General features: G+C 51.1%; 1 protein-coding gene across 1 annotated transcript; it reads left to right on the top strand.

The window, feature by feature from the left end:
• Positions 1-2,334: 2,334 nt before the first annotated feature.
• Positions 2,335-10,622, top strand: ALDH2 (aldehyde dehydrogenase 2 family member). Its single transcript, XM_066331608.1, has 13 exons — positions 2,335-2,493; positions 3,555-3,659; positions 4,670-4,810; positions 5,030-5,109; positions 5,476-5,587; positions 5,997-6,125; positions 6,565-6,678; positions 7,016-7,118; positions 7,768-7,952; positions 8,262-8,426; positions 8,751-8,908; positions 9,600-9,714; positions 10,005-10,622. The coding sequence occupies exons 1-13, from the start codon at positions 2,371-2,373 to the stop codon at positions 10,035-10,037; spliced, it is 1,563 nt and encodes a 520-aa protein (XP_066187705.1). The 5' UTR covers positions 2,335-2,370; the 3' UTR covers positions 10,038-10,622.
• Positions 10,623-11,031: the final 409 nt, after the last annotated feature.

Below are 11,031 nucleotides of genomic sequence, written 5' to 3'. Positions count from 1 at the left end.
TGTCTCTCCTCCTTCAGCACATCTCTTTTCTTCAGCAAGCAACTTGCAGATGCTGGAAGAGTCTTTGGTAGTGGAAGGAACTGAATCCAGTCCTTGAATCTCTGGATTCAGAGGAGACTCTGAAGCTGAGGCAGTGCCTGCCCTGTGGAGCTGGGAGAAACTAGCAGGACTCCATGGTCCCATGAGTGCGGTGGAGTCTCTTTGGGGACCATGGAGGATGCAGATTGGATCAATGGGAGCTTTCAGTACTTTACAGAGGCCAGAGCAAGGGAAGAGGTGTGGGAACAACCCTGGTAACTTCATGAGCATGAGCAATTTATCCATTGTATTAATTAAGTATTAAAGTAATGGGTACGGTTCTTTGGATTCTCCTGTGAGGGTGCAGCCTCACAGCCCATCTGCCCAGGGTGGCCACCATCTCCCAGCCCTCAGGGGCACAAGGGTGCTGCAAGGAGCCCTGGGGGGCTGTGCTGGCTCTCAGCACAAGGACCATGAGCCTGTAGGGAAGCCGGTAATCTGAGCCTTGGATTCTCCCGAGCTCCAGGGTGAAATTCCACCTCATCCTCAGGCATTTGGCTCTGCTGTGGAAGGGGGAGGGAGCTGAGCCTGTATCTGCCCAGCCCAGACATTTGGGATGGTTTCCCAGCAGGCACCTGACTCCTGCACCTCTCACCTCCCTCAGGCTGGCTCCGGGGGCTGAGAGCCGGGTCTGCCCCGCAGGTTTTTAGTGCTGCTGGATCTGCCTCCAAGTCCCAGGGGAGGGAAGGGCTGCTCGAGAGCACCAAAAGCTTTATTTAACACAGGATTTAGTGCTCCGTGTCATGCGTTGTCCATGCTGGGATCAACAGAAGGCATAGAGAGGACACGCTTGAGGGCTTAGCCGGGTGCTGGAGCTCAGCTCTGTGCCCTGGGGATACCTTGGGCCGCTCCCTTTGGGAGACACGGGCACATCTCTGCAGGTAGAACAGGTCTGGCATCTTCCACGGGTGGTTTAACACGCGCAGGGCTGTGACAGGAGGGAGAACACGTCAGAACAAGAAGTCCTTGTGAGTGCCACTTTCCAAAGGGCTGCCCAGGAGCCACTCTCCGGGAATCCATCACCCTTCAAGGGATACGGGTGGACAAGGATGAGGGAGGCTGAGATCCAGCACAAGAGGATTTCTTTTCAGCTGATCCGGGGAACACACGGCCTAATCCGTGTCCTGCTGGATAACCTCGGGCAAGCGTTTTGCCTTCCCCGTTCTGTGCTGTTCCTCCCTGCGCAACTGAACTGATTCTCCCCTCTGCTGAGAGAAAGGCCTGGAAAGTGCAAATGCAGGAACCTCCAGCAAGACTTTCAGCGACCTGGATCGCCCAGGACAGCGGGTGAAACTATTCCTGAACTCACATGTTCTACAATTTTTCTGTCCTCTTTACTAAAGCAGAGCCATCCCTGTCACCCTTCACAGACCCCTCACTGAGTCTCTTACACGGGGTAATACCACAGGTATTTTTTTTTTCCAGAGGTTAAAAACTCTTTGTATTTTTGGTGTGTGGCTTCCTTAGCGATGGTGATGATAACCCGAGCACACCTCTGTCCCCTGCACGTGAGTCTGCACTTGGATACGCTGAAGTTGCATAAGGCATGTAAAACAAACTAGAAAAAAAACCCCTTTAGCCATTGTTGGGAGCGATTTCACAAAGCCTCTCATTTGCATTCACGGAGAAACTCCCTGTTGTGAAAGCACTTCCCTGGCTTTGTTCCACTGCCCCTACACACAGGAGGGTTTCTTTGGGTGCCTGGGTAGTAATGGTGGCACATCCGTGGAACCGGGAGTCCAGGTCCCCAAATTCTCCCCCATCACCTTCTCGCAAAAGTAACCAGCTCAGTGGAGATGTTTCTGGGGTTTTTTTCCCCTTTTTTTTTCCTAGTTGTTGCCCGCAATTAGGCACAAAGTTCCCTGGGCATGGACCAGGAGACGGCAGAGACGGGATAGGGACCGGGACAGGGACCAGAACAGGAACAAGGACAGGGACAGTCAGTGCCCGTGCTGGAGCTGGATGAGGCACCAAACCAAGCCTGGCTTGAACTGAACTGAGCTGAACCAACCCGAACGGTGCTGAGCCACGCCAAGCTGATCCGAACGGGACCGTGCTGGGCCGAGCTGAGCCAAACTGTGCTGCTCGAACCGAGCTGGATCGAGCCCATTCCATACGAACCAAGGACGCCAAGCTGGTTCCGCTCATGCCGTGCTGCTGAGAGCAGCCCCGAGCCGAGCCAAACCGAGCCGGGGTGGGCGGTGCCGAGCGGTGCCGGGGCGGGCGGGGAGGGCGGAGCGGGGCTGGCCCGAGCTGCGGGGCCCGGCTCGGCCCGGCCCAGCTGAGCTCAGCATGTTGCGGGCGGTGGTGCGCGGCTCCCGGCTCTGCCCGGCCCTGCTCCGGGCTCCTTTCTCGGCCGCCGCCGCCTCCCCCATCCCGGCGCCCAACCCTCGTCCCGACATCGCCTATAACAAGGTAGGGCCGCGCTGGGAGCCCGGGCAGCCGGGCCGGGCCGGGGGGTTCGGGGCTCCCCTGTCCGCCGATCGAGCCCGGAGCGGGGCTGGGCCAGCCCGGGGTGAGGCTGAGCCCAGGGGATTTGGGCCCAAAGCCTTGGAAAAGAGCAGCGCTGGGTGCAGCCGCAAGTGCGGGGCACAGGGCGTGTGTGTCCCATCGCTACCGGGCTCTGTCCCCTTCCCCTCGGTGGGTTCAGCAACTCCGCATCGGTGCCAGCAGCCTAAGGAAAAAACTTTGGGAAAGGGTGCGGGAAGGGAGGGGAAGGTGCTTGGCTGGTTATCTGCAGAGACCAGCCCCTTGTTCCAGGAAAATTCTGTGGGATCACCTGTGCGAGGTGCTGGTGGAAGGCAGAATTCCAAGGCACCCGGCCACTCCTTCCCCGGTGGCCGTATCTAGGCTCTTGGTGGTTGTCTGAGCTTTCTGCAAGTTCTTGGCGAGCACTACGATCTTTGCACTCCCATTCTCTTGCCACAGACCTGAAAAAAATATTACCTTTAGAAAGAAAGAGTTGGTAAAAAGCACCTGGTTCTGGCACATGGCGAACCTAATATCGGTTAATCTGGGAAAAAATAGAATGATTTAGATTGGAAAAGACCCTTAAGACTCATAAGACCATAAGAAATGCTGTAAAAGCTCTGGTGCTCTGGACAAAATCAACTCACTGTATTGTCCATGCCTAAAGCATTTTTCCCACTCTTCAGTCTCCCAAGCTTCCCTGTGTCCCTGCTCCAGCCAGGCTTCCAGCTTTTGCAGGGACCTACCAAGGTGGGAATCTTTTCCAATTCATGTGCTCTTTGCTGAGCTGGGAATTCTTTTATTCACTTGAGGCTTGTGTTGTGTGCTTTTAGGCTAAAGTATCTCCTTCATATTGCTGCAGGTTTGGAGCCCATACAAGTCAAGTTAAGCCCTTTTAATTAACCAAGCTCCTCAGATGCCATCTCAGGAGCCAAGAACCAAAGCTCGCCCTGATTTCCCTGGGATCTGGCTTGAAGGCTCAGCCCTGTTTGGCTTTTTCCTTGCAGATTTTCATAAATAACGAATGGCACGATGCAATCAGCAAGAAAACCTTCCCTACAATCAACCCAGCCACGGGGGAAGTCATCTGCCAGGTGGCTGAGGGCGATAAGGTAAATGCTGTTGGGATGAGATGGGTTTGTTCTCCGTGGGAGCAGGTCCAGAGGGGTTGCAGAGGAAGACACCACCCCATGTCTCACCTGGACAGCTCCATGTTTGCAGCAGTGTCTGATCTATGCAAATACCACGGCAAGTGCTGCTCGTGTCCTTCCTTGACTACTGCTTTTAATAAAATAAAATGGTGGGGAATAAAGTCATGTAATCATCATCTGCCTTATGCAAGGCCCTCCTGGGAGTCTGTGGCAGAACTGAGGTGGTGTCTCTCAGCAATTTTGGGTTTTTCCTACAGTCTGGAAACTTGTGTGCGTTCCCCAAGGGAGTGAGGGAAACCCTTTGTTGTTTGCTTCTCTGTGGCAGCCTGGCTTGTCCTGGCGAGACCATTGCAGCAAGCCAGGACAGAGAACCAAGTAAGAACCAGCAAATGCCCTGACAGGACAAAATCATGGATCAGAGACAGCTGATCAAGGAAAAAACTTTAGACTGGACTCTGAAAAAGCGCCAGAAGTAGACTTCCAGAGCTTTTCCCATGCCTCGTTCTAGGATGCAAATATTAACCCAGCAGGTGACATTGCAGAAATAACCTGATGAAATTTGCACTCTGTGTAGCTGGAATAAACAGAGGGTGAGCACAGGCAGAGGTTGTGGCTGCACAGCTGTTGCACCCATCTGCTCCACTGCCATTCCTGCTCCCTCCTCCTCAGGGATGCAGCCTGGGTGGGAAAGCTGTGTCCTCACAGTGTTTGTGCTGAGGGTGGTGCTCATGGGGAAAGTGGCCCAGGGCTGTACCCATGTGCTCCTCTGCCCTGGGATTGAGGAGTGCCTTGCAGCGGGGCAGCTGCCAAGGCTGCAGGTTCTTCCCTCAAAAGTCTGGCAGGAGCAGCCTCTTGTGCTGTGTGGCTGCAGGCTGATTTCTTCTGGAGAGCAGGGAGAGCTTTTGTTGTTTGCAGAGAGGGAGTGGGGGCTGGTTGCTCCTTTCTCACCCTTTGCCCGGGCTCCCCCGCAGGCAGATGTGGACAAGGCAGTCAAGGCAGCCAAGGCAGCATTCCAGCTGGGCTCTCCCTGGAGGAGGATGGATGCATCTCACCGGGGGAAGCTGCTGAACCGTCTGGCTGACCTGATCGAGAGGGACCGCGCCTACCTGGCCGTGAGTGCTGCACTGGGAACCGTGAGGGGTTGTGTCCATTGGATTCATCCCCAGCTTGGACTCGGGACAGACTCACAAAGGGTGGGGAAGTACTTTTGGGAAGCTGAGAGCAAAATGCAGACAAGCAGGACAAATGAAGGCTGCAAACTGAGAGCTGACTCAAGGCTGTGCATGTGACTTCCCCCCCGGCTCTTCAGAAAACCTCAGTGTCTTTTGCAGGCCCTGGAAACTCTGGATAATGGCAAACCCTACGCCATCTCCTACCTGGTGGATTTGGACATGGTGGTCAAATGTCTCAGGTGGGTTTGGAGGCCACAGTTGGCCAAGGTACTGAATCTCTGCAGGTTCAGCTGCCTCCAGATTCAGGTGCTGTGGGATCTGGCTGACGGTTTCATATCAGACACTTTGTGTTTAGTTTTTGCTGTAATTCCTCTGACTCCCCAAAGTGACACAAATGGTGGTGATCTGTTACTGCATAGAAATTGCAATGGGAGACATATATATTTCTGTTTATTGTCCATTCTTTAAATCACCTGTTTGGGAAATACCTGCACTGAGTTGTGTCAGAAGTGACCAAAAAATAGGAAGCCTCTCATTTTCTGTTGGCAGCAGACTTGTTATTTTAATTCCAGTGATTCCAGTAACCAAATTGTTATTGTTTCCAGATACTTTGCAGGCTGGTCTGATAAATTCCATGGCAAAACCATCCCGTTAGATGGAGACTTCTTCTGCTACACAAGACATGAGCCGGTGGGAGTCTGTGGACAAATCATCCCGGTGAGTAAAATTTAACAGCAGCTCCTGCAGCACTGCAAGAATTCAGTGTTACAGTTTAGGTTCCCCTCTGTTGCCAACCACTTCTTCCTCCCAGGGGTAAACAGAGCTGGGCTTGCACCAGCTGGGAGGGCTCTTACTTCACTCTGGCAGTGCAGAACTGCCTGTTGATTTCAGGGGGTCTCAGTAGGGTTTACTTTATATCTGCTGATTGGAAAAAAATAAATTAAAAAGGGGCTTTAAGCCCATTTAAATTTAAACTACTACCTAGAATTAATCCCCAAAATTTTGAGTGATGAGAAATAATCCAAGACTCTTCCCTAAGTGTTGATTTGAGCAGAGCTCACTGTTAAATAACTGACTAATCAGAAACTTTCAAGTTCTCACAAGCAAATCCCTCCTTGTTTTTCAGTGGAACTTCCCACTGTTGATGCAAGCATGGAAACTGGGGCCTGCCCTGGCCACTGGGAATGTGGTTGTGATGAAAGTGGCAGAGCAAACCCCTCTGAGTGCTCTCTACGTGGCCAATCTGGTCAAAGAGGTGAGGACAAGGCCAGGATTCCATCACTGCTGGAGACAGGAGCAGGGAAGGAGCTGGGTTGTCCTGGGTCTTTCAGCAGTTCATTTAGCAAAAAAACCCTTGTTCATGTAAATGTGTGTGGAGATGATGTAAGTCTTGATTGGGGAAGGACTCTTTGAGGTTTGATTAGATAATGAACTTCAGTGTGGTCAGAAAGAGAACATATATCTGTATTTATATGTGTAGATACACCTTCAAACTGTGCTTGGGATGACGGGTGGAAAGAGGAATTGTCCTGGTTCTTGCAAACAGCATTAAAATAGGGAAATCAAAGGAGAAATGAAAGGAGTAAAAGCTGTTGCTGGTGGGAGGTCTCCTGAGTGTGCCAAACAGAGGAGGGGAGTGAAAGTCTTGGCTCACAAAAGGAATAATGTTGCTGTGTCCTGCTGGGAATTGCCAGGCTGGATTCCCCCCGGGCGTGGTGAACATCATCCCTGGCTATGGGCCCACGGCAGGAGCTGCCATCTCCTCCCACATGGACATTGACAAAGTGGCCTTCACCGGCTCCACGGAGGTAAGGGAGCCCCTGAGCCTTCAGCCCTTGGGACCACGGAATAGCTCAGAGCTGGATAAAATACTGCAGGTGCTTTGCCTTCTACACCTCATTTAAAGCCGATTCCAGGGTGTGAGAGGTATGTTTGCATTACCTAAGACTCTTTTGTTCTGATTGGATTCTTTAGGATATTTCCTGTTGTTTCCCTTGAGCTGCTTCTTATTGGAGGTGAAACTCTGGGCAGACTTAAAGCCCTGACAATGAGGGGATTAACATTAAATGCTGACTGAGGTGTAAACCCAGAGCCCTCTTGCTGATGTGGGAGTTAATTCCAACACCTGCTCTGCTCTCCCTGCAGGTTGGACACCTGATCCAAAAGGCTGCAGCAGAGAGTAACCTCAAGAGGGTGACCCTGGAGCTTGGAGGGAAGAGCCCAAATATCATCCTGTCTGATGCAGACAGTGAGTAGCTGCTGGGCAATGTTTGATCTGTGCCTTTTACCTTGGCTTCTTCCAAACAGAGCTGGAGGGGAAAAGGAAGAGAAGCTCTCCTCTGTGAGGCTCTAGCTCTGACATCACCACTTTGTGCCTCATGCTGTAGCTGCTGCATTTGTGTATCAGAACTCCTCCACTCCCAGTTCTTTTCCCAGTGCTGGGTAGTTCAGTTATCAAAAACAAGCAAAAAAAAAATACTGTTTCAATGTCTTGTTCCAGTCCTTGCTCCAGTTTTTTTTCACTTCTCTTGAAGCACACCACTTTTTTCCTCTCCTATGAAATCCTGCTTCCCTCATCCTGTGCATATAAACTCATTTTTGGCCTTGATGAGCCAACACATGCTTTTATATGGCAGCTAAGTAGGGAAGAAAATTCATCCCTAATACCTGATAATTTCCAATGAGTACTGTAACCTGCTGCAGGTTAAATATTTTTCTCTAGTCTGGGGTGCTTTAATAAAGAATCAAGTCTGTAACCCCTCCCCTACCAACCCATGGCAAATGCTGTCAACTGAAAGGACTTTGTATCCCCAGCAGTCTCTGTGATAACTGTCCTAAAGAAATCACAGCCTCTGGTTGGGTTTATTTGCTTATTTGTTTTCTCTCCCTCTTCCTAGTGGACTGGGCTGTGGATCAAGCCCACTTTGCCCTGTTCTTCAACCAAGGGCAGTGCTGCTGTGCTGGGTCCAGGACCTATGTGCAGGAGGACATTTACAATGAGTTTGTGGAGAGGAGTGTGGAGAAGGCCAAGGCCAGGGTGGTTGGAAACCCCTTTGACTTCAAAACTGAGCAGGGGCCTCAGGTAAGAGCAGGAAATACCCTGAGCTGTTATCTCATGAAATAGTCCCAATCTTGAGTCATTTGGAACGGGAGTATCCTTGGGTCTATTGATTAACCTAATTGGAACTGTGCCCCTTATCACTGGGGCAGGAGGGAGGAGTTAATTAACCATTTGGATGATTCCAAAGCTTGATGCTGGCATTTAAAAATCATCGTTTCCCTTTGGAGATTTCTTGGCAGCCTGTTGAAAAAAGGAATTGCTAGAGCACAGCAGGTAGGAGTGGAATCTTTTCTCAGGTGAAGCTGACACGTGTCCCCTCCTGGCTTTTAGGTGGATGAGGAGCAGTTCAAGAAGATCCTGGGCTACATCAGCACGGGGCAGCGGGAGGGAGCCAAGCTGCTGTGTGGTGGCAATCCCGCTGCAGACAGGGGCTACTTCATCCAGCCCACAGTCTTTGGGGATGTGCAGGACAACATGACCATTGCCAGGGAGGAGGTGAGTGCTGCAGCATGTCCTGGCCAGCCCCTTTCCATCCTGTGGCATTTTGCCCCCTCTTGATGCTAAACCCCCCAGGTTTACAAGCATTGGCTGTTCATGGCCTGTTAATCGTGAGGTTTCTCACTGTTACATTATCTTCCCTTCTGGTTACATCCTGGGCCACTTGTAATAGGGGAAGTGACACTGAATTTCATGTGCCGTGGGGCTTTCAGCACACACAAACACAGCCCTACATCACCCACAGCCTCCCTGTGAGGGAGATTTAAAAAAAAAAAAAAAAAAAAAAAAAAAAGACACAGATTTTCTGCTTGGATTTTGCAGATTTTCGGGCCGGTGATGCAGATCCTGAAATTCAAAACCATCGAGGAGGTGATTGAGAGAGCCAACGACACCAAGTACGGCCTGGCAGCCGCCGTGTTCACCAAGGACCTGGACAAAGCCAACTTTGTGTCGCAGAGCCTGCGGGCTGGGACAGTCTGGTGAGCCCTCACTGCCTCCCACGGCTGCTGGGAGCTTTCCCTGGCTGCTGCCATGGCTCACTGGGGTTGTGCTTTGGTAGCCTTTGGGTTTAATCTTGCCTGTGCTTTGCTCAGTGTAACGTCAGACCTTCAGGTGTAATGGGGACTTGGTAGAATTTAGGTGTATTTTTTGGTATATATTCATTTATTTAGGTTGGAGGATCTTTCCTATGAGTGGTTATCTGGGAGTGTTCAGCCTGGAGAAGAAAAGGCTTCCCTTAGTGCTCCTTCCAGTGCCTGAAGGGGCTCCAAGAGAGCTGGAGAGGGACTTGGGACAAGGGATGGAGGGACAGGACAAGGAGGAATGGCTTCCCATTCCAGGGTTAGATGGGATATTGGGAAGGAATTCCTCCCTGTGAGGGTGGGGAGGGCCTGGCACAGGGTGCCCAGAGAAGCTGTGGCTGCCCCTGGATCCCTGGAAGTCAAAGCTGAGGGTGCCAAACTGCACACTTGGCCCTGGGATAATGAGAGATGTAGGTGGATTCCATGATGTTCTGTGTCCTGCCTGCTAAATCCCAGTGTTGATTCATCCTGTTGGGACAAATACAGCAATCCTGCCCAGAAATTCCCCTCAGAACAGCTCAGGTATCCCTGTGCTGCCAGGGGGCTCTTCCTTGAGCTCCAGGTGTTTCATCCTCACTTTCCATTCCAGGATAAACTGCTATGATGTGTTTGGTGCCCAGGCTCCCTTTGGGGGCTACAAAGCCTCTGGGACGGGGCGGGAGCTGGGAGAGTACGGCCTGGAGGCTTATTTGGAGGTGAAAAACGTGAGTAGCCTTGGATCCAAAGCCTTCCCAACCCTCTGGTGGAGCCCCAAATCATCTTTGTGCCATTGCTGTGGGCTGGGCTGAGAGCTGAAACTGAACTGGGGCAAAACTGTGACCCAGACCTTGAGCTCCCCTCTCTCTTCAAGCTTTCCCAGTCTCCAAATCTCTCCCTGACTGGGATATACTGGCTTAACTCCTGCCTCTCACCCTTCCAGTGAACACCTCTGAAAACTCTCCAGAAAAAATCAAACTTGTAACTCCGTTTTTTTTTTCCTTTTTTTTCCCTCTAGGTGACAATCAAAATTCCACAGAAAAACTCCTAAAGGCCAGCAACCTTCTCCATGAGTTTGAAAATAATAATGCAGCTTCATGACAAACAAAGGAAAGCTCAACACACAAAGTTTAGTATGCAAAGATATGTAACTCTGCATTAAGAGCTATTTTTTAGGTATTTAAAGGAGCTTTTGTTAAAAAAGAAAAAAAAGAAACAAACCTACTTGGCTTTATCTTTTTAAGATACCAAATACAGTTGGCTGAGCACGAACAAGATGGGTGGTTACTTTGGGTACATTTTGGGTACAATGTGGGTGCAGTCACCCATAGGAGAAGGGTGTGATCTTTACGTCTATCTGATAAATAAGCTTATTTTTCCCAAGAAATCATTTAAATGCTTCTTTAGTCTAGGAGGATTTATATAATAGAAAATAACAATTATGTGTTTACTGACAGAATTAGGTCTATAACCGTTGTCCTATAAACCGTGTTTCTCTTCTGTGAGCAAAGTGAAATGAGTTTATGTACCTGGGCTAGGGAGCAGCGTGAAATCTGTGAGGGAAAAGTGGTTTTTTTGTTCCGTCCTGCTCGATGTAGCCACTCCAAATAAACATTTCTTGTCTCAGTGCAATCAACCCTACTTTTGCAGAGGATTTGTGCCAGTGAGCCCAAGTGCACACGAATTCCCGCATCCATTATTTTTAAGGCTTTTCTCCGACTTTATGCCCTGCCCGCTACCCTCGTGTTGCCGTAATGATACAATGCTCCAGCTGGTACCTGGCCCCAGCGCGGCTGGCGGTGTGACTGAGGGCGGTGGGGCTGTCCTGGGAGACACGCCCATGGTGTGATCAGTGGGGAGGACGGTCCGTGCTCGGCCGGAGGGCACAGAGCGCCCGTGAGGCTCCTTCTCGCCGCTTCCCCTCACGGCCACAAGGGCGGCCACTCCCCCTCAGGCGCTCGGTCTCCCGAGATATCGCGAGACTTCGAGCCATCCGGCCCCTCCGACCAGCGGGTGCCTGAGATCTCGCGAGAACTCCGGGATTA

The sequence above is a fragment of the Sylvia atricapilla genome, chromosome 17 (genome assembly GCF_009819655.1).
Source record: "Sylvia atricapilla isolate bSylAtr1 chromosome 17, bSylAtr1.pri, whole genome shotgun sequence".
NCBI classification, from domain to species: Eukaryota; Metazoa; Chordata; class Aves; order Passeriformes; family Sylviidae; genus Sylvia; species Sylvia atricapilla.
Note: the sequence above shows the minus strand (reverse complement) of the source record. Positions and strands in the feature narration are given on the sequence as shown.

Bases quoted from the DNA above. Each gene is read 5' to 3' on its own strand.
- ALDH2 (XM_066331608.1), top strand. From the start codon at position 2,371: ATGTTGCGGGCGGTGGTGCGCGGCTCCCGGCTCTGCCCGGCCCTGCTC. The intron at 6,126-6,564 runs GTGAGGACAAGG...GGGAATTGCCAG, and splicing joins TGGCCAATCTGGTCAAAGAG to GCTGGATTCCCCCCGGGCGT. The intron at 9,715-10,004 runs GTGAGTAGCCTT...TTTTCCCTCTAG, and splicing joins CTTATTTGGAGGTGAAAAAC to GTGACAATCAAAATTCCACA.